This window comes from Mustela erminea, chromosome 10, assembly GCF_009829155.1.
Source record: "Mustela erminea isolate mMusErm1 chromosome 10, mMusErm1.Pri, whole genome shotgun sequence".
Classification (NCBI taxonomy): Eukaryota; Metazoa; Chordata; class Mammalia; order Carnivora; family Mustelidae; genus Mustela; species Mustela erminea.
Window position 1 is genome coordinate 17505041 of NC_045623.1, and position 24278 is coordinate 17529318.

At 38.2% G+C, this 24278-nt stretch overlaps 1 protein-coding gene and 1 pseudogene across 3 annotated transcripts in view; one reads left to right on the plus strand and one right to left on the minus strand.

Moving 5' to 3' along the window:
- Positions 1 to 24278, minus strand: part of FAM102B (family with sequence similarity 102 member B) — an 85365-nt gene that overhangs the window by 50780 nt on the left and 10307 nt on the right. The window contains exons 1-2 of one of the 3 annotated variants that reach the window (XM_032301528.1): positions 18679 to 18882; positions 7629 to 7633 (exon numbers count right to left, since the gene is read on the minus strand). The exons of the other annotated variants lie outside the window; for them this stretch is intronic. Coding sequence (XP_032157419.1) covers positions 7629 to 7633; positions 18679 to 18732 — 59 coding nt within the window. The 5' untranslated portion in view covers positions 18733 to 18882. Of the gene's footprint in view, positions 1 to 7628; positions 7634 to 18678; positions 18883 to 24278 lie in introns of those variants that run through there. 3 annotated transcript variants of the gene reach the window in all.
- On the plus strand, positions 6083 to 6936 carry LOC116566891 (annotated as a pseudogene).

Consider the following 24278-nt stretch of genomic DNA (forward strand, 5'->3'; position numbering starts at 1 on the left):
CCCTATGACCCTGCAATTGCACTCCTGGGTATTAAACCCAAACATACAGATATAGTGAAAAGAAGGGCCATCTGTACCCCAATGTTTATAGCAGCAATGGCCACAGTCACCAAACTGTGGAAAGAACCAAGATGCCCTTCAAGGGACGAATAGATAAGGAAGATGTGGTCCGTATACACTATGGAGTATTATGCCTCCATCAGAAAGGATGAATACCCAACTTTTGTGGCAACATGGACGGGACTGGAAGAGATTATGCTGAGTGAAATAAGTCAAGCAGAGAGAGTCAATTATCATATGGTTTCACTTATTTGTGGAGCATAACAAATAGCATGGAGGACAAGGGGAGATGTAGAAGAGAAGGGAGTTGAGGGAAATTGGAAGAGGAGGTGAACCATGAGAGACTATGGACTCTGAAAAACAATCTGAGGGGTTTGAAGCGGTAGGGGTGTGGGAGGTTGGGGGAATCAGGAGGTGGGTACTGGAGAGGGGACGGATTGCATGGAGCACTGGGTATGGTGCAAAAGCAAGGAATACTGTTATGCTGAAAATTTTTTTTTAAAAAGGTATAAAACAATAAATTTTAATTTTATTATAAATATTTATAAATATTTATTTATTAAATATAGATATTGTTTATAGTAATATACACATTTGTATTTATATAAATATAAATATAAATATTTATAAATATAAAACAATAAATATTTAAATATTTATTTATTTTATTAAAAATAATACATTTATTTATTTAAGAGAAAGAATGCAAGACAGTGAGAGTACACACAAGACTAGGGGGAGGGGCAGAGGGAGAGAGGGCAAATCCCAAGCAAGCTCCCCACTGAGTCAGAGCCCAACAAGGGGCTTGATCCCAGGACCCTAAGATCATGACCTGAGCTGAAATCAAGAGCTGGATGCCCAACTGACTGAGCCAACCAGGTGCCCCATCAAGTTGTACACCTTAAGCATATATAATTAATTTGTTAATTAGACTTCAATAAAGCTAAAAAATAAAATATTATGGATGAAATGTTTTGTGCACATTTTTGTATATAATGTACATATTTTTCATGACCTGTATAGCCCCACCCAACGAAGCCACAAATAAGCTCAGATCCACTTCCTAGGAATTAAGACACTATCCAGACACATGAATACTGTCTCCCAAGGAGTAGACTAACATATATGCTAAGACTCGGGAGCAGGTTCTTATGTGAAAGTAAGAAAGTAATGAGCCAAGGGATCAGGTTGGGGTGAACTAAGGCAATGAAAAGTGTACATGATCATTAATTAATTCATGATATCACACAACAAAGAATCCTTACTGAAGGACAAACTCAGAAATGGTGAAGGCAAAAATAACAGCCAAGCAAAACACTCTGGACAATACACTGCCAACCACAGTAAACAGTAGATAAATAGTTGTTGACTGAATAAATAAATATCATGCATCAGTCACAAATAAACAGTCCCAACTACTGACTCCTACCTATGTTATTTCACAATTATTCCTAAATCAACCCCTTTTCTGTGTCTAGCACTGCTACCCTCATTCAGTCCTTCAATTCAGTCCTCTTCCTTGAAATATGGCAACAGCCTCCTAAATGGTCCTCACTCAAATCAACCTTTTTCATTGCTACCAGAGAGCTCCTTCGATGAAACAAATTTCACGTCATTCCTCTGTTTAAAATCCTTCTTCACTGAAGGGGGGTTCTGAGTGGCTCAGTCAGTTAAGTGTCTGACTCTTGGTTTCAGTTCAGGTCCTGATCTCAGGATTGTGGGACTGAGCCCTGCGTCCAACTCTGTGTTCGGTGCATAGTCTGCCTGAGAGTCTCTCTCCCTCTGGCTCTCCCCCTCACTCTCTCTCTACAGTAAGTAAAAAAAAAATTTTTTTAAATAATAAAATAATTCACCACTTCCCCATATCTTGGAAGATTCGCTCCAACCTACTTAACATTGCTATGATTAGGTTAGTCTCTTGACCCTGTCTGTCTCATACTGCTTCTCATTCCCCATGTACTTCACACTATTTCTCATTTGTATGCCCATTTGTATGTTCACGAGGTTTTCTTTCCTCTGTATGCCATCTACTCTCCCTTTCAACTTTCTACCTTCACCCATTTAATTCTTACTTAAGAATTAAATGACCTGCTCTAAGAATCATTCCCCAACTCAGGTTCAGTTGAAAGCCTCGTGTCATGTCTGCCTTGGTTCCCGTGAATGCCTCAATGTCTGCCATTCTGTATCCTTGGGTACTGCCACCCAGGGGAGGGGTTGCCAAGAACTGGCCAAATTGGCTTCCTCCCTCATTCCATTCAGGCCTCATCTCCCAGGATGCAGTCCTACTTTCCTATTTTCTCTGCCTTGTCTCTGGCAGATGCTTCTATGATTACATATACTTCAAATGAACCAATATTTGAAACAACTTTTAAAAAATTACAAGCTTAAAAATAGCTGTCCTTTCTTAAAAGGAATTCAAGTAGAAAAAGATGATAATTTAGGGGATCTTTTTGATTTTCTGTCATGAGAGTAATAGCCCTGGAATATTAAACAATTTCTCTAAAAAAGAAAAAGTTTTGCATGCCCAAGGCAATTACTAAGATTTTTTTGTGATAATATTTAATGTGTACACATGCACGCAAATATACATGCACATACACACAGCTGCCAGAAAGCTGTCCAAACTACAAAAACAAACAAAAAAAGTGGCAAAGCTAGTTCGTGACAGTTTGTTATACTGATGGGTTACCATGGAAACAAACTCAGACTACTTGGCAACTGAGACAAAAGTCACATTTAGTAATGTTTTCCGTTATATGAGTCATTAATTTCCTATGAGTTTTATATGGTTGCTTAACCACTTTCAAGAAACAAAGCAAAAGAATAGGATTTGTGTTGATACTGTGGAAAGTCAAGTATTTCTAAGATAAACGATAAAGTTGCTGATTGTAAAATACATAAGCAAAGGACTTAAAAGAAGATAAATGTTGCTATGACCAATGTTTATCCTCCAAGATTAAAAAAAAAGTCTAAAAAGTCTTTAAAAATTAATATAAAGTGAAAATTATGGATCCATTTTTTTATAACTTAGTTACTATACCAGCAAACTGCATTTTTAATATTCTAAGAATAACTTGCATATGTATACTCTACACATATATTTAAAATTATGCCATGCCTTGGTAATTTCAAGTATTTTAAACTTTTTAGAAACAGGGATCAAAAACTGCTGTAAGGAATGCAAGCTGTTTTGCCAGACAATATTATTGCATGAAGGTTAGGGCTTATATCCAGAGCCAGTCTGCTTGGGTTCAAATCCTGCCTCTGCTACTTGTCAGCTGTCATACTGGGCACATTCCCTAACCTCTCTGCACTTCTGTCCCCTCCTCCACGAAACAGGGGTGGTAATAGCACCTACACCTCAAGGCAGTTTTTGGAAACTAAGTAAATTATTACACACAGTGTTTGGAACAGTGTCTGGCTTACAGTGGATCTCAATAATAAATGTTAGAAGTTGCTATTATTAAGAATATAAGTAGTTCTAAGTCTACCTACATTTGTCCACCAGAGAGAAATAATGATTAAATTTATAAGTAGGGAATTTTCTTCAACAATCAAAGGAGGTTTCCATTTTCTAAGTGATATAGATTCATGAGAAAATGAACCTTTGGGAACTGAAGCAAAAAATATATACATTTTAAGACTCCAATGATAAAATAGATCTGTAAAACTGTGACTTTTAGTTACAACACTAAGCATTCATGAATCTCTTGCACTCTAGAGGAATTTTTGACTTGTGAAACTGGGTGGCCAGTACTAACATTCAGCGGAAAAAACTGAACACAGGGGATTTTCATTCATTCATTCATTCATTCATTCGTTCATTCTGCTGGTAGTGTTTGTGAAGGAAATGATCCAGAGTTTGGACATTTTGAGGTTGAGGAGCCTGAGAGTCCCTCATCAGAAATGTCCAGTAGGTAGACAGATATATAGACCTAGAATTCAAAAAGAGCACACAGCTGAAAGTACAAATGTTAAGTCCTTGGCATGTTAATGGTTATTCAGATCATGGGTATGGATAAGGCCATTCAGGGAGAGTGGGTAGAGTAGGAAGGTAAGAGGGCAGAGTTTAGAACTCTAGGGAACACTGATATGTAAGGTATGGGAGGAGAAAGGGGCAGGCAAAGGAGACCAAAGGGGAAAGGGAGAAGCAAAGGAGATCCTGCTGTCACTGAAACCAAGGAAAGGATTTTTAAGAAGGCGTTGTCCAAGAATATCAATTGTTTCAAAGAGGGCAGGTAAGATAATGATGAAAAAGTAGCAAAAATGAAGTCACTGAAAACATGGAGAACACCAGCAAGTGTAGTTTCAATGCAAAGGTGAGGGTGGAAGGCAGATGACTATAGGAGGTAGAGATAGTAGTAGTATAGTGGAGAAAACGAGGTGGCAGTCAGATAGGGACATGGGGTAGAAAGAAGATTTCAACTAACATGCAGGAGATTTAAGCATGTTTTAGCACTGATAGGAAACAACCACTAAAAAGAAAAAGTCAAAGATTTGAGGGGGTATCAATAATGGCACCAGGGCGGACCCATCTCTGAGAATGTCAAAAGGGATGTGAACTGAACAATAGTTGGGGCTCAACAGAAGAAGGGGATCCTCTTTCATCATGAGGAAGGGAAGAGAAAACATGCTCTAATGCAGGCAAGTTTGTCCACAGATCACTGTTCATTGCCCAGAATTTTTCCTTTTCCTTTTTTTTTTTTTTTAAGATTTTATTTGAGAGAGAGCAGGAACTAGGTGGGCAGGAGAAGGAGCAGAAGGTGAGGGAGAGACTCTCAAGCAGATTCCCTGCTGAGCATGGAGCCTGATGTGGGGTTTGATCCCACAACCCTGAGATGACGACCCGAGTCAAAACCAGCAGTCAGATGCTCAACTGACTGAGCCATCCAGGCTCCCCAGCCTAGAACTGTCCTGGGTTCATTTAGAGACATTTCATTTAGAGACACACACTACTACTTGGCATACAGTAGGTCTCCAAATAAATGTTTGAATACCTAAATGTTCATAATCTGAATATATTTTTAAAAAATTTTGGTAGTAACATGCAAGAAAGATTGTGATTCAGTGATTTAGCAGATGTCCTAACAGGAAAAGTCATATTTTTAAAAGTATACAAAATTATGCCAATATTTATAGTATGATAACTGAGTAGCTGTTTTTATGAGTAAAATATGAATTTATGTTTGCCAAAAGGGACATGTATTTAAGTTCCCATATATATATAGTCATAAATTATTTTTTCTATATACTTTTTGGTCACATTTATAAGCATTTAATAGGAACCATTAGAATAATATAAAAAAGGAAGACTAGCACCCAGTTCAACTGTCAGTTAACACAGTTTTTCTATTTATAACTTCTCAGCTTAACAGCCAGTAAAAGAAAAGCAGGATGATATACAGAAAGAGCAAAGGATAGAAAATCAAGATGTTTTCTATTATGAACTAGATAAGTGAGTTGCAACTAGTCATTTAACCTAACAGTTCAACATCTTCATTTAGAAACAAGTGTTAAAGTAGATGCTAAAATTTCATGATCCTCATGTATCAAAATAAGTATTTTTTACAAGAATATATTTTTTAAATTTTATTTATTTATTTGACACAGAGAGAGAGAAATCACAAGGAGGCAGAGAGGCAGGTAGAGAGAGGAGGGGAAGCAGGCTCCCTGATGAGCAGAGAGCCCAATGTGGGACTCAATCCCAGGACCCTGAGATCATGACCTGAGCCGAAGGCAGAGGCTTAACCCACTGAGCCATCCAGGCGCCCCTAACAAGAATATTTTATCACCCAAGAAAATTAATTTATTTTGCTGTAAATATACACATTCTATATAGCATTACTTTCCTACTTTCTAGAGAGGAGAGTAGAGATGAAGGAAACATTAAAAAAAAATGAAGTGACAGAGAAAAACCCATTCCTAATCTAAGGAAAGACCTTATACTACAAATTTAAGAATACACAAGACAGTTTCAGAAAATTTAACAAAAATTACACAGAACTTTAAAAAAAAAAAAAAAAAAAAGGAGCCACCTCAGCAGCAGCTGGCCAACAGGACCCACAAAGTCTCTGTCTGGAGCAAGGTGCTGCAGAGCGATGCAGCCTCAGAGGACAAGGACGAATTTTTTGATGCAATCTGCTGGTTCCAACAGATCATCCCTGTAGTCCTAGGTGTCATTTGGGGAGTGTTAACCATTGTGAGGTTTCCTGGGAATAGCAGGATTCTGCTGATCAGTGCAGGAGTCCTGGACCTCTAATGCAGCAACCACCTACAGATAGGGGAGGAAGAATATGGTGGCACATGGGAGCTCACAAAAGAAGGGTTTATGACATCTGTTGCCTTGGTCATGGTCAATTGGATCATTTTTTACACTGCCATCCACGATGAATGATGGTGTACAGAACCCACCTGCTCTCTGTTTGGTCCAAAGGAGCCTCACAGTTACAGCACACAAATGGGATTGTAGTGGGACCCTGGCCATGTAGAACCGGGAAGACCCATGTTTCCTGGACCAAGAATCAGTGTGTTGGGCATCAGTGTTTTCTGCAAGGGTTATGATCTGAAACTTTTTAAGGGAAGCGTTTCTGAATGGTCTACTACCAACCATTTCTTCTTGGATATCATCATGAAACACGTGTTTGCTGATGGGAGCTGTCGTTTAATTTGATGCACCGCAGGATCCAAATGAAGCATTAAACTGTCCTCCTCACTTCTCCACCAGGTGTACAGTTTTTTAAACTATCAGTGGCATTTCAAGTCCTCTGCAAACAGTGTGGTTGTGTGTATGTCAGCCACAGCACAGTAGAAGCATCGTATAACAGTTCCACTGTAGAATGTTTTTGGGTACTTGAATAAGTCAAAATTTTAATTGAGAAAAAAAAGAAAACTACACAAAGCTTCCCTATTTCAATAAGGTGAAATCTTTCATGAACACATGTACTTAAAATCAAGTTATATACATAGGAATGAAAATATGTTCTCTACAACTCTTAAAGGGAAAAGGGATTAACTTCACAGAACTAATAAGCAGATGTGAACTGTGGATTCTATGCCTAGTCCAAACTATCCATTGTGTTTGAAGGAAAAAAGAATATTTCTGTCAGACACGCAAGGACTAAAAAAACCCAAACAACAACAAAGCAAAGCAAAGCAAAAAGTTACTACACAGGTATCCTTTCTAAATAAGACAAGAATGTTGTGCAAGAATAAGAAACATGAATTAAAAGACCTTAAGAATCAAAAAAAGGGCAAGAAACCAAGTTACTGAGTTACCTATTCTTTCAAAAATACTTTGTTTTTGAACAAAAGGACTTTTTGTTCTCTCTGCATAGTCTAAAAACGTGTAAAAATAACAGCTGTAAACAGCTTGGATCTTCCATCACATATTCAATTAGCCACTTTCCACATCAAGAAATGGCATGGTTCCATTTTGTCTGTAGATTAAATGGCCAATTCTTCAACTACAACCTCAGCCCTCACGGCCTGCCCTTAACCTCCCAAATTTGATTCCCTGCAATTTACTTTCACCAACTCTTTACTAAACTGAATTACCCACTATTTCCTACCTGGGCTATATGTCCCTGCACTGCACACTTGCCTTTGGGATATTTTCTCCTTTGCGGTGCCTCCCAAATGTGCTCTGTTCTTTTCTTACCATCCAACCCGATCTACACAGTCTACTGGGGAGGGAAAAAAGTTTAGGCTCAGAAGACTTGGGCTCAAGTCTAGTTTCTTTTTTTTTTCAAGTAGGCTTCACACCCAGCGTGGAGCACAGTGTGGGGCTTGAACTCATAATCCTGAGATCCAGACCCGAGTTGAGATCAAGAGCTGAAACTTAACCAACTGAGCCACCCAGGTACCCAAAAATCAAATGATATTTAATTTATATATATATATATATATATATGTATGTTATATAGATAAGTCATATATAAAATATAATTACTTACATTATTCATATATAAATCATATATCTATAGTACTATGATTTTACATATATATAGCACTGTGTAAAGAACAAAAGGTTGTGAATCCAGACTTCACTCAAAAGCTTTTTCTATGATACAATTCCTGAGTCCCTGAGTAAAATTATTCTCTTGTTTTGATAAATTCCTGAGACATTTTATATGTGTCGGGAGCTGCCTTGCAAATAAAAGATATTGAGAGCAAGAAAGATGGGACTTCAGTGAAGTTTTGCTGTGTGTTACGGAAGGATATTTTCACAAGCATAACTATTGAAAGGAAACTCTAGAGTATTAGAGGAGGTTTATTTGCTACAGTAATATTAAGTAGTGAATTCAAAAGAACATGCACGCCCATTAGGACTGATCTGGAGATACAGAATGTAGAATGTAGAATGTAGAATGCTTATATTCTTGAAATCTGGAGTGAAATGAGCTAGTGACACAGCTGGAATGCGATAAAACAGCAGGAAAACTGTGCTGTGAAGGCTCTACTCTGGCTGTCTTGGTAATTCTTAAAAATAATGTTAATAATATAATAGTGAGGAAAAACTAATGCAAAACAAGTGAATTAAAATAAGTCATGGCAACACAGTCTGGTGAGTGCTACTTTGAAGGGAGGTCTGGGGAAGAGATGGAAGAGAAATATCTGGATGGCAGCAAAAGGATGCGGTCCAGGGTAGAACAGAGAAGGACAATACTGAGCCTGTGGCTGGGAGATTTCTTGAGTGGCAGAAACCCGGGGTATCTCCTGCTGACGGTTACCACAGTCAGTGTAAGCTCCGTGATTATGCATCATACTGTGTTGCTTGACAGGTCTGATACCATTCCTCACATGGAAGGAAACCCCAGGGGGACCAGAGAAGGTGAGTTAGAAAAACTGCAATGAATATTTAAATAGCTTCTCAGCTTTTTTTTTTTCTTGGATGCTGGTTTTATATGGGTGACCTTAGCAAAAATAACTCTCAAATTCATTTTGGTTTACTTGGCACTCACACATTGTTTCTCAAATGAGGAGCTGGCAAGAGCTAATACAGCAGGTATTACTGAATTCCTAGTTGTTTCATGAAGGCTTACACTGTGTTAGTATAATGAGAGCGCTTATAGGGCTCAGTTGTCTATAATTAAAAATGCTTAGCATTGGTAACTTAATGACTAAGTTGATTTTTTCATGAATAGAAATCCATTAATAGAAATTGTAAAGGACACTTACGGTTGCTTATAAAAAGTAATTCACTAATTTAGCCTGTGAGCAAAATTTTAGATCCAATTATTTTCTTTTGCAGGGACTATGAACAATCTTTTCTATGTTCCTGGGACTGTTAATTCTAAAATTGTCTCTGCCTTGGATGCAGAGAAAAGAGTGATGTTTCTAGGACACTCCAAGGAAGACAGTCATTTGAGCTTTCTGAAAGTCATTCCTTACCCATATGAAATGACCAAAATGCAGAGACCTTCATCCAGGCTGATACATCTCTGTGTAACAAGGGGTGTTTCTGTTTGTAAAACAAAACACAAAAACAAGACCTTCTGGGACCCTGACCTGGCCTCAAAAGATAACAAGACAAGATAAAATGTTAACAATCTTTAAAAAAAAAAAAAGTTAACAATTCTATGTTTAGACACCAGCACTAGAGAATTCCCAGAAATGGCTATTGAAATGTAGCTGCAGTCTTTAAACAAGGAAATATATAGAATTTTAACTAGAAAGAAAATGTCACTAAATGAGTTTATTCCAATGCTATGCTAATTATGACTCACTAAAATGAAATGAAGCAAACATGTAAGGTCCAAAATCAATACTATGGTTACTTCCTCATTTCATTAAGATAAAGTAAGACTTGGGTGTAAGCTAGTTTCTAAGCCACAATGTTTGGGAATAGCATTTGATTAGGGAAAGCCTGAGAATTTCTTCTGAAACTAGTAAACAGGTTTCAGGAAAGGAAAAAATAATTTTTTTTTGATATAACAGAAAGGTGTTCAATCATGGATTTGTTCTAAATATTTCTATCCCTATTTTCTCTTACACTGTTTCTTTGCCCCAACCTAGAATGTTTGGGTCTCCATTCTAAAAATAAATACATAAAACTACTGTTCTTTCCTGTTTCCCCCTTTTAACTAATTCACTTTTCTCCTCTTCATTAACAAAGTTCCCAAAAGCACAGTTACACTCTATACTTCTGCTGCTTCACCACTTGCTCACTCCCTGACTTCCTAAATCTTGGATTCTGCTCCTATGACTCTAACGAAACTACACTCTGAAATTCACCACTGGACAGCCACATGTGAAAGGATGAAACTAGACCACTATCTTACAGCATACGCAAAAATTAACTCAAACTGGATTAAAAACTTGAACATAAGACCTGAAATCATAAAACTCTCAGAAGAAAACACAGGTAGTAAGCTCCTTGACATAGTTCTTGATAGTGATTTTTCAGGCTTGACTCTAAAAGAAAAGGTGACAAAAACAAACAAACAGCACTACTTCAAACTGAGAAGCTTCTGCAGAGCAAAGGAAACCATCAACAAAATGAAGAGGCAGTCTACTGAAGTGAATAGGAGAAAATATTTACAAATCATATGTTTAATAAGGGGTTAAGATCCAAAATTAGAACTCCTACAACTCAATAATAAAAAAAATCTGATTAAAGAATGGGCAGAGGAAATGAGTAGACATTTTCCCAAAGAAGACATACAGATGACCAACAGGTATAAGGAAAGATATTCAACATCATTAATCATCAAGCCAATGGAAATCAAAACCACAATAAGATGCCACTTTACACCTGTCAGAAAGGGAAGAATCAAAAAGACAAGAAATAAATACTGGTAAAGAAGTAGAAAAAAGGAAATGCATGTACACTACTGGTAGGAATGTAAGTTGGTGCAGCCACAGTGGAAAACAGTACAGCGGTTCCTCAGAAAATTAAAAATAAGACTACCATAAGATCCATTTATAGAAAACAAAACAAAAACAAAGATTATTAACAATAATAAACAAGCTTTACTTACAATAGCCAAGATATGAAAATAGCCTCAGTGTCCTGATGTATGAATGGATAAGTGGATCAAATGGGTAACTTACCAGTTATTAAGTCACAAGGATATAATGTACAGCATGGTGACTATACCAATAATACTGTATTGCATATTTGAAAATTTCTGAGAGTAGATATTAAAAGTTTTCATCACAAGAAAAAATTTTTGTAACTACATATGATGGCAGATGACTTATTGTAGTGGTGGTGATTTTGTAACGTATACAAGTCTAAAGTCATCACGTTGTACATCTGAAACTAACATAATGTTCAATGTTAGTTATGCCTCAATAAAAAAAAAGTTCACCAGACTTGCTAATTGTCAAATAAAGAGAGTAGTTCTCACACCACTTTCTCTCTCCCATACTATGGCAGAGCTGAACACTCTCCTCTAAAGATTTTTCTTCAGGTAGCTTCTGTGACAACCACATTCCTCTTGAAAATTTTAGACTCATTTTCCTTAATAGATCTTTGCTACAAAGTTTTATCCTCCAGCCTTTATGTTTCATTCTATATGTCATCTCTGGTTTTTATTATTTGTCCATATGGATTATTTAAAAATCTAATTATGCAATCCTGGCAATCTTGCTCAGTTTCAGACATAAACTTTCAGCTGCCTACCACACATCATCACAGAGCTTGCTTGTACCTCACATTCAAATGTTTGTGGGAAAGAGCTCAGAATGGGCAAGAGAAGGGATAGATTGGAAGTAATAAGAATATCCAAAACAGGGGTGCCTGGGTGGCTCAGTGGGTTAAGTCTCTGCCCTCGGCTCAGGTCATAATCCCAGGGTCCTGGGATTGAGCCCCGACATCGGGCTCTCTGCTCGGCGGGGAGCCTGCTTCCTCCTCTCTCTCTCTCTGCCTGCCTCTCTGCCTACTTGTGATCTCTATCTCTCAAAAAAAATAAATAAATAAAAGAATATCCAAAACAGAAGAATTGTTATTTATAGTTCATTCATGAAAGAATACTACATTTGCCACTATTAAAATAACATGCTAAAGTGTTTAATAATGTGGAAGATGCTTATAATAGTAAAAAAAGGCAGAATAAATATTGTGTATGTAATTTTTCTTCATCTGTGTAAAAAACAAATGGGGAGAAACTGGAAAGGTACATTTCATAAAAATTTAACAGTAATTATCTCTGATGGGTAATATTTTTGTCTTTGTAATTTTATATACTTTCCTATAAATTCTCTATACTTACCTTGAACTAATTTTAAGATCAGAAAAAAAAGGGTATGGTGGGTTCAAGGTCATACTGCATACAGAATAAAATTCGGTCTTTGCAGAATAGCATCATCTGATCCCAGATGCTGTCTTGCCCTTCATTACAGCCCCCAAACATGTTGTTCTGCTTCACTACCTAGACATGTTCTCCACACTGTCCACTTTTACGGTTCAGTGCTCCTGCTTAAGTCTGTTCCTCTCCTACCCCAAAGCATGACATTTTGACCCCAAAGATCTTTGCTCCCTAAACTGTAATATAGAGCTGGTGGGCAATGCTCAAAATTTCCTCTTGGTTTAGCTAAGAAAGAAAAATTCTAAAGTTTTTTTTATCCAATCTACAACAAATATTATTTGTATCAATAATAAGCATAAAAGTGGCTCAAGGGCCACCTGGGTGGCCCAGTTCGTTAAGGGCTGACCTTTGATTTTGGCTCAGGTCATGGTCTCATGGATCTTGAAATCAAGGCTCCAAGCGAGGGGTGGGGACGGGGCGGGGTTTGCCTGAAGATTCTCTCCCTTTGCCCTTCCCCTCACTCTTGGGTATGCATTTATGCTCTCTCTCTCTCAAATAAATAAATCTTTTTATAAAAAGTGGCTAAAATAACTCACTAGCTGAAATGATTAAAATTGCTTTTGTCTATATAAATTGCCACAAAAATTAATTCTTAACACAGTTTTATTTTAGAGAGAGAGAGAGAGAGAGAGAGTACTTGCACATGAGCTGAAGGGGAGGGAGAGGAAGATGGAAAGAATCCCAAGCAGACTGCACTGAGCATGGAGCCCAGTTCAGGGCTCCATCTCACAACCCTGAGATCTGAGATCATAACCTGAGCTGGAAGAGTTCTATGCTGAAGGACTTAAAGCACCGAGCTGCCCCTCTCAACATAGTACAAATATGTAAAATCTGATCCTGAAAAGTGGACTCTATAAAAAAAAATAGCCACTATACATACTCTAACAGACTAATAAAAATTAAGATATTATAATTTTTACACTTGTTTTTAACTCATGTTTATTGCAAAATATACAAATAAGAGAATAATCACCAAGAAAAATAATTTTATGAAAAACTGAAGTGAAAAGTAATAGAAACAGCTCAACTGCCTGCAACAGTACCTGGCACATAGTAGACACACGAATATTTGTTAAATGAAAGAATGAACTGTATAGAACACTTTCCAAGGACTTAGATTGGTTTAATAGAGTTTTGTCAGAAAATGCTTTCTTATTAATCATTATTATTATTATTATTATTTTAGAGAGACGGATAGAGCTCAAGCATAAGCAGTGGAGGAGAGGGAGAGAATCTAAAGCAGACTCCATGCTCAGCACAGAGCCCAACATGGGACTCAATCTCACAATCCATGAGATTATGACTTGAGCTGAAATCAAGAGCCAGATGCTTAACTGACTGAGCCACCCAGGTGCCCCATTATTATTTATTTATTTTAATTTTTATTATTTAAGTAGGCTCCACTCGCAACATGGGACCTGAACTCATGACCCCGAATCAAGAGCAGCATGCTCTATGGACTGAACTGGCTAGGTACACCATAAAATGCTTTTTAAAAACAACTTTATTGACACATAATTCCCACACTATAAGCTTCATCCATTTAAAATGTAAAATTCAATGGTTTTTAGTGTATTCAGATTGTGAAACCACCACAATTTGTTTTAGAACCTTTTCATCCCCTCAAAAGAAACTTCATCAGCAGTCACTCCCCCTTTCCCCCCAAGCCCCTAAGGCCTGGGTGACTACTAATTTACTTTTTGTCTCTATAGATTGAATTTAAATGAAATGTCCAGAATAGGAAATCATATAATATATAGCTTTTTGTGATGGTTTCTTTCACTGACCATGATGTTTTCAAGGTTCATCCATGTTGTAGCATGTATCAGTACTTCATTTTTTATTGCTGAAAAATATTCTATTGTATGGATGTCCCACATTTACCCATTTGATCAGCTGACAGACTTTGAAGTTGTTTTGACTTTTGACTATTATGATTAATGTTGCTATTTAAAGTCATGTATAAGAGTTTGTGTTGATTTTTTTTCTTTTTTTTTTTTTAAGATTTTATTTTTAAGTAATCTTCACACCCAACGTGGGGCTTGAACTTACAACCCCAAGATCAAGATTCTCATGTTCCACTGACCAAACCAGCCAGGCGCCCCTATGTTGACTTTTTTTCATTTTCAATTAGGTATATTAAGAGGAACTGCCAGGTTATATGGAACTCAGTTTTCACACGTGAGGAATCGCCAGTCTGTTTTACAAAAAGGCTATACTAGAAAATGCTTTCCTGATGAAGATTCAGTATTAATGTACTGCTCTTTAAGACAGTTGTTTCTATTTTTTAAAGATTTTATTAATGTATTTATTTGTCAGGGAGAAAGCCAGGCAAGAGTGGCAGGCAGAAGCAGAGGAAGAAGCAGGCTCACTGCTGAGCCAGAAGTCCCATGTGGGGCTCAATCCCAGGACACTGGAATCATTACCTGAGCCGAAGGCAGATGCTTAACCAACTGAACCACCGAGGCATCCCTAAGATGGTTTTTAATAATAAACACAAGTCAAAAAGTCTGACATTCTCCTATCCCATTTTACCCCTACTGGAAAAGTCGTACTAATCTTTCTTTTTTTTTTTTTTCTTTTTTTTCTTTCCTACTTTTTTATAAACATATATTTCTATCCCCAGGGGTACAGGTCTGTGAATCGCCAGGTTTACACACTTCACAGCACTCACCAAAGCACATACCCTCTCCAATGTCCATAACCCCACCCCCCTTCTCCCAACCCCCCTCCCCCCAGCAACCCTCAGTTTGTGTTGTGAGATTAAGAGTCACTTATGGTTTGTCTCCCTCCCAATCCCATCTTGTTTCATTGATTCTTCTCCTACCCACTTAAGCCCCCATGTTGCATCACCACTTCCTCATATCAGGGAGATCATATGATAGTTGTCTTTCTCTGCTTGACTTATTTTGCTAAGCATGATACGCTCTACTTCCATCCATGTTGTCGCAAATGGCAAGATTTTATTTCTTTTGATGGCTGAATAGTATTCCATTGTGTATATATACCACATCTTCTTGATCCATTCATCTGTTGTTGGACATTTAGGTTCTTTCCATAGTTTGGCTATTGTGGACATTGCTGCTATAAACATTCGGGTGCACGTGCCCCTTTGGATCACTACGTTTGTATCTTTAGGGTAAATACCCAGTAGTGGAATTGCTGGGTCATAGGGCAGTTCTATTTTCAACATTTTGAGGAACCTCCATACTGTTTTCCAGAGTGGTTGCACCAGCTTGCATTCCCACCAACAGTGTAGGAGGGTTCCCCTTTCTCCGCATCCTCGCCAGCATCTGTCATTTCCTGACTTGTTGATTTTAGCCATTCTGACTGGTGTGAGGTGATATCTCATTGTGGTTTTGATCTGTATTTCCCTGATGCCGAGTGATATGGAGCACTTTTTCATGTGTCTCTTGGCCATCTGGATGTCTTCTTTGCAGAAATGTCTGCTCATGTCCTCTGCCCATTTCTTGATTGGATTATTTGTCCTTTGGGTGTTGAGTTTGCTAAGTTCTTTATAGATTTTGGACACTAGTCCTTTATCTGATATGTCGTTTACAAATATCTTCTCCCATTCTGTCAGTTGTCTTTTGATTTTGTTAACTGTTTCCTTTGCTGTGCAAAAGCTTTTGATCTTCATGAAATCCCAATAGTTCATTTTTGCCCTTGCTTCCCTTGCCTTTGGCGATGTTCCTAGGAAGATGTTGCTGCGGCTGAGGTCGAAGACGTTGCTGCCTGTGTTCTCCTCAAGGATTTTGATGGATTCCTTTCGCACATTGAGGTCCTTCATCCACTTTGAGTCTATTTTTGTGTGTGGTGTAAGGAAATGGTCCAATTTCATTTTTCTGCATGTGGCTGTCCAATTTTCCCAACACCATTTGTTGAAGAGGCTGTCTTTTTTGCATTGGACATTCTTTCCTGCTTTGTCGAAGATTAGTTGACCATAGAGTTGAGGGTCTATATCTGGGCTCTCTATTCTGTTCCATTGATCTATGTGTCTGTTTTTGTGCCAGTACCATGCTGTCTTGATGGTGACAGCTTTGTAATAGAGCTTGAAGTCCGGAATTGTGATGCCACCAACGTTGGCTTTCTTTTTCAATATCCCTTTGGCTATTCGAGGTCTTTTCTGGTTCCATATAAATTTTAGAATTATTTGTTCCATTCGTACTAATCTTTCAAAGCTTAGATCACATGCTCTCTTTCTTCTTTGAACTGCCATACAATTTGATTTGTGCATTTACTGTAGACTTTGTCACTCTGCTCTGTACTGCATTTAACAATATATGTGTCAGTATCTCTCACTAAACTACAGACTTTCTGATGATTAAAAATTGTATTTTATACCTATGTTTACAGTAACAATTATATGTTAATATATATTATTTTATTATAATATATTCATCAATGGTTATGAAGGATATATGCTTTGAGATAATGGAAAGGGCTCATGCAAAAGATGAAAGTAAATGTCTTATACAGAACTTTCATAGAACAAATTTACTGTGGTGCCTGGGTGGCTCAGTCCACTAAGCGTCTGCCTTCAGCTCAGGTCATGATCCCAGGGTCCTGGGATCGAGCCCCACATCAGGCTTCTTGCTCGTTGAGAAGGCTGCTTCTTCCTCTCTCCTTCCTCTTCCTCCTGCTCCTGCTTGCATGCATGCTCTCCCTCTCTCTCATGCTGTCTGTGTCTCTCTCTCAAAAGAATAAATTTTTAAAAATCTTTATAAAAAAGAACAAATTTATTAAGGTAATACACTTAATAAAGGATAAATTTGACATGATATTATCAATAAATGCTATTTGTTATGAACAAATAAGATATATCTCAAGACTTATAGTACAAGCAAAAATCGCTTTAAAAAGCACAAATACAAGTGAGATAAAGAGGGAATTGCCTAAAATTGTTAGGTAAAAATTAATTACAACATAAACCTATATGTCTTAAATTTAAGAAATCACATAGTTGCAGAATAACTGAATGGATCCATCAATGCTATTGCAGAAAATTCATGGCAAAAATGTTCCTGTACCATTAAGTTTAAAAAGAAGAAAACATTCTTTTTAATACTAATCAACTTTACTTAAATATACTAATATGTAAGTAATTGGCTTGATCAAATAAAAATGGGGGGACTGAAATACTTTTTCATCTAAAAATTGTGGTAAAGGGCATGTGGATGGTTCAGTCAGTTAAGCATCCAACTCTTGGTTTTGGTTCAGGTCATGATCTCAGGGTTGTGCGATCAAGCCCTATGTCAGGCTCCACACATAGTGTGGAGTCTGCTTGAGATTCTCTCTCTCCTTCTCCCTCTGCCCCTCCCCCAAGTGTGCCTGCTCTCTCTCTCTAAAAAAAAAAAAAAAAGAGGGGCGCCTGGGTGGCTCAGTGGGCTAAAGCCTCTGCTTCTCAGGTCATGATCTCAAGGTCCTGGGATCAAGCCCCGCATCAGGCTCTCTGCTCAGAAGGGATCCTGTTTCCCCCTCCTTTTCTCGCTGCCTGCTTGTGATCTCTGTCTGTCCAAGAAACACATCTTAAAAAAAAAAAAAAAAAAAAAACTAAAAACAAAACTTGTGGTAAAATACACATAACATAAAATTTACTATCTTAACCATTTTTACGTGTGCAGTTCAGTAGTCTTAAACACATTCATGCTGTATCAAATCTCTAAGACCTCTTTTCCTCTTGTAAAAGTGAAACTCTATACACATTAAATAATTCCCCATTCCTTCTTCCCCCAAGGTCCTAGCAACCATCATTCTACTTTCTGTCTCTATGAATATGACCACCCTAAGTAACTCTCATAAATGGAATTTTATACATACACATATATATAAATTAATATACACAAATTTATAAATCATATAAATAAATATACAATATATAAAAATAAATATATATAAATGTATACGCACATATACACATGTATATATACACATACATATACAATGAATGGTAGGTGAACAGATTATTTGTAGTACACTCAGACTACCAAATTATTATTTGGTGATAAAAAGAAATGAGCTATCGAGCTATGAAGACATGGAAGAACCTTAAACGCCTATTACTGAGTGAAAGAAGCCAATCTGAATAAGGTTACTTGCTGTATGATTCCAATTATATGAAACTCTAGAAAAGGCTCATGAATGGAGTCTAGGTTTAGGGAAAAGGAGGAATGAATAAATGACAAAGAAGATTTTGAGGGCACTGAAACTATTCTGTACACTGCAAAGGTGAATACACGTCAGAACACATTTGTCAAAGCCCATGGGCTATAGAACACCAAGAGGGAACCTGAATGAAAACCACCACGGACTCTGGGTGATAATGATGTGTCAATGTAGGTCCATCAATGGTAACAAACATACCTTCTGCTGGGAGATGTGGACAATGGGGGAGATGTGCATGTGTGGGACAGGGGGTACATGGGAACTCTCTATACTTCCCCCTCAATTTTGCTGGGAATGTAATACTGCTCAAAAAATAAAGTCAGTTAAGAAGAAGAAGAAATATGAAAGAAGAAGAAGAAAGAAGAAGAAGGAAGAAGAAGAAGGAAGAAGAAGAGAAGAAAAGAAGGTAAACATAAGTGACCTCAGAGGAATCAGAAGTGGGAGGTTAAGGTGGAGACGAAAATTCATGGAAACAAAAGTAGTCAAGTTTCGGGGTGCCTGGGTGGCTCAGTGGGTTAAGCCGCTGCCTTCGGCTCGGGTCATGATCTCAGGGTCCTGGGATGGAGTTCCGCATCAGGCTCTCTGCTCAGTGGGGAGCCTGCTTCCCTCTCTCTCTCTGCCTGCCTCTCCGTCTACTTGTGATTTCTCTCTGTCAAATAAATAAAATCTTAAAAAAAAAAAAAAAAGTAGTCAAGTTTCAAGAAATTGGTACTTGCCAGGTGACTTTAAATAGAGCACAAACATGAGAATGAGAAAATATTGACCAGATATGGCAATTAGGGGTGGCTGATGAGGTCAGCAAGGACGGTTTCCACTGATTGGCGGGGTAGCTATCAGAGTATAGGGTTGAGGCAGGAAGAAGGAATGCTTAAGAGGCAGCAAATGCGATTATTTTTTCATGAAGTTTGGGTCAGAACTGTACAGAAAGAGAGACAGAGGGAAGTTAGGTGGGGTCAGCGATACAGGGGAGTGTTGGCACTAAACAGAAGGAAGAACAGTTATCCTCTGAAACAGGGTGACAAGATTAGGGAAGGTAAAGATCAAATCTGTAGGTAGGGGCTGTGAAACAGAGACACAGATGATCAAGGAGAAGGCTTCTGAGGAAGTGGAAGGCAAGACACACATGACCTTGTTCATGCAAGCCTAGAAGTAGTAGAGACAGCTGGAACAACTGTCTCGTATAACCTGGGCCTTAGAGCACTAAATTATTTCATGTCCATATTAGAAATCTTCAGGCTATTCAGTTCTATGCATACCTCTCATCCCTGTAATACACAGGAGAAGACTAAGATGCAGGTCCTTGCCTAGCCCTTCTGAATCCCCAGCAGGCTCTTCCCTATTGTTCTATTCTTCCTTGCTGTGATTCATTCTCCTGTTGCTGTTCTCCTTCCCAACTCATCTGACGTGTCACCTGAAACCTTGATCCCAGAAAGTTAAGTACACTCTTACAGTCTCAACCTCTTCATGTAACAACACTCCACTCACTGCTTAACTGAAATCAACTATCTCATGAGAACACTGTGCTGAAGTCTTTGAGAGTAGGTGATGTTTATTTTCCACCCCCATCTTCCACAGAAGGCAGCATTAGCATATTCCTAACCCCGCAATGTTATTTGTAAGCTGTAACTCTTCTACTTCCAAACTTGAGGCATGTAACATCAAGCCATAATGTAAGACTAATTTCTTCCTCTCCTAGTTAATGTCCCAATGAAATACTGCTTTTTTGATCTCTTTTGGCCCCAACACTTGCAGTCATTACTGGCTATTTTAACACCATGCAAATGACCTAACACCCTACACCCAGAGTTCTTTGCCCTATGCCTGTCTTCACACCCACCACTTTAGTAACACTGCACCTTGCCAACCCTCCTGACTCAAAACTGAAGGACGGATCCTCAAAGCTTCAATATCCTGCTCTCTGAGCACATCTCTGACTCCAGCAACTCCGTCACATCCTCATTCCTTTCACACGTACTTTTCTTTACAACCACTGAGACCTGTATCATCTAACCATTTTGTTTTCCTGATTTATCTTCCTGGCCTGGCTTCTTTCCTTATGAAGTATGGACCCCATGAGCAACTGCTTAAAATTCCTTTCTCACCAACACACTAATTCCCTTGCCTCCTTGGCCTTTTCACATACCTACAAACCTGGATCAAACCTTCTGTTCACTTTTTTCCTATCTCAATCCTATAAGCACTGCTGGAGAAGAATGCATGAAACATACACACTGCCATCACTAAAATTCATGGTTTCTTTAGAGAGGGAGAGAGAGAAATCATGGGGGATGGGGCAGAGGGAGAGACAGAGCATCCCAAGCAGGCTCCATGATCAGTGTGGAGCCCAACATGAGGCTTGATCTTATGACCCTGAGATCATGACCTGAGCCGAAGTCAAGAGTTGGGATGCTTAACTGCCTGAGCTGCCCAGGTGCCTCTAAAATTCACGTTTTAAGTTCTAGTTAGGCCTTTTGGATTTGCCTTTGGTCAGCTTTCTCTCCCATCACTTACAGAAGCTTTTCTGATCTTTTATCATGATCCCCATGTTCCTTATTCTCCCCCTTTTTGGTTGCTACTGAGAAACTTAAGGTTGTCAGATAAGAATTCTCTTAAATTCCAGCCTTAAGCCAACCTACTAACTTTGTACAAGTCACTCCTCTGCTTTTGGCTCCGTAGATCCTAGAGTATTAAAGTCCAGACTCCTTGTAGAGACCCTTCTCTCTCTCTCTTTTAATGTGTCAGCATAATACACGATTATAGTAGTGCCCCCCCCAATATATCCGGGGGATATATTCCAGTGGATGCCTAAAACTCGATAGCACAGAATCCTATTTATACTATTTTTTTCCTATGCATATTTATGATAAGGTTTAATTTATAAAGTAGGCACAGTAAGAGACTGGCAAAGATAACTAACAAGGAAACAGATGTGGTCTCTCTCCTAAAATACCATACTGTACTCTCCCTTTTTGTGATGATGTGAGATGACGAAATGTCTGTGCTGAGTTAGTCAAATGACACAGGCACTGTGCCACAGCCTCAGGCTAATGCTCACCTTCTGACTACATCTTAGAAGGAGGATCTTCCTTACTGCACTTGATCTCTGGTAATCAAAACTGTAGAAAGCAGAACCAGAAAATAAGGGTAGAAAATACTGTTAATACTATGCCTCTCTCTGAAAGTTTGTGTCTTGTCTCTTCATATTAGGAGAGACCTACATTAGTGCCTGCTAACGGAAAGAAATCTGAAGAGGATTTTTGCTTTCACAAAAAAAGATGTTACCATTAAATAAAGTGGATCTTTCCTAAACGTGAAGTGGCAGAATGTGAACTTTTGGAAAGGGGGGTGGTACTCTCTACCTTATGCCGTTGCCTTAGGAAAGATTTCATAGAAATGCTCTACGCCTGGATAGCAGGGCAAACCTGGATTCACAGTGCTTCTGGCACATACCATGCCGCTGTGCCTTGCCACTGTGTATATGTACTATTTCTTCTATCATTTCATTTCCTTCTCCAGCTAGACTTTTTTCAAAGCCTTACTAAGGAATTCTCTTCCATGACACTTCCCCTGTCTACCCCCCACCCCAAAAAACAATTAAATACTTCTTTCTACCTTTTCTTGTATTTATTTTTACTACCATAAGTTTACACTGCATGGAAATTTTTTATGAAGGCAATTAAAAGAACAAATTTGGGTAAAATGACTGGGGGGTAAAAACAAGAACTATAAAATTGAGTGAAAGGTAAAATCAGATTGAGACAGTGAGGAAGGATTTCATTCATTCAACACGTAACAGACATTTATTAAGGACACACTATGTGTAGTACACATGGCAGGAAAGCAGTGGGTGGATTGTAGGTTGAGACAAGTATGGGCATAAAGCCAATGAGATATTTGATTCAGCTCTTGACAAATGGCAGGAATTTGAATCAATGACAAGAATGGTGAAGAAGAGGTGAGAAAAGGAGAGAGTACAAAGGAGACAGAAACATACCAACATTTGGCTACTATAAGCTGACCAGTCCCTGTGGATGAGAACAATACCCTGGGCATGACAGAGCAACAAGATAAAGTCAGGGCCCCTGACAACTTGTCAGTGGAGAGCCACCACATCAGCTTAGAATTTTAATGAGAGAAATAAACTTCTCTATCTTTTAAGCCACTTATTACTTTTTAATAAATGTATTCAGCACCCAACATACATCCTAACCCAATAGGAGATAACACCCCTATAAAAGAGATTTTATAAGAATTAAATAAAATTAAAAATCTAAAATATACATACACATACTTTTTTTTTAGTTTAGTATTTGAAAACTATCATCTTCTCTCTTGAGACTCACCTCATAATTCGAGATTCTTCAGAATTTTTAAAAAAGATTAATTTATTCATTTGAGAGAAAGAGAGGGCAGGGAAGGGCAGAGCGAGAGGGAGAGAGAAATAAGCAGACTCTGTGTTGAGCGCAGGGCCCAATGCAGGGCTTGATCTCATGACCCTGAGATCATGACCAGAGTCAAAAGCAAGAGTCTGATGCTTAACCAACTGCACCACCCAGGCACCTCAGATTCCTCAGAATCTTTACTTCTCTGGATCTCTATTTGACCATATCCCTGAAAGGCTGATGACCCAAAGTGAGCATTAATTCTTTATAAGCTATGTACATAGAACAGCATATAATTCCCCAAGTGACTTCTTTATATATTTAATTTAAGGGCCTCTGTGTTATTGTCATCTTTAGCAAGACTACAACATATCTTCTCTCCAAACATCTGTATTATTTCGATAAATATTTATAAACAGCCTACTGTGCAAGACTTAGGGATACATGGTGAATATTAACTTATTGGTGTAAAATGGCATTAACAATAACTTTACAAGGCACAACTCTCCAGTAATGAGACTGTATTTTGAGGACTTCCAAATGGAATGTCACATCTTGGTGGGGGGCGGAGGGGAGAAGCATATACCTGAGTACTATGTTTCTTTTGTTTGATATACAATAATTTGGGGCAAATCTAGAGGGGCCAGGTCTAGTGACCTGTTTTGTGGTGTCACATATGGGAACCAGTTTCCGGAGACTAGCACTCAGAAAAAGTCATACTATATATATTTACCTACAGTTTTGTTAAAACACAAAAATGAGAAACTATATACATAAAATTTGAAGGACAGCAAAATTTAGTGATCAAGAGTGTACCCTACCTCCTCGATCTGCTTTTTACTAACTACACAACTTTCAATGCCTCTTTTTATTTGTTTCCTCAGATACAAAATGAAAGTAATAACAGCAATAATGTAGTAATAGTACCTTCCTACTATGGGTATTTTGAAGGATATAAAGGCTTAGAAAAGTTTCTGGCACATGGGAAAAGTATACAAAAAATCTTAGCTACCATAATTACAGTAGTGTATTACGGGAATAGATGACCCCATTTCTGGTCAGGGTATAAAGAAGTTTGTGACTCCTACTCAATGGTGGAAAGCTGAAAGCTTTCTCTCTAAGATCAGGAACAAGACAAGGATGTCCTCTCTCACCACCTGTATTCAACAAAGTACTGAAAGTCCTAACCACAAGCATCAGACAAGAAATAAAAGGCATCCAAAATTGGTAAGGAAGAATTAAAATGTCACTATTTGCAGATGATATGATACTATATACAGAAAACCCCGGGTGCCTGGGTGGCTCAGTGGGTTAAAGCCTCTGCCTTCAGCTCAGGTCATGATCTCAGGGTCCTGGGATC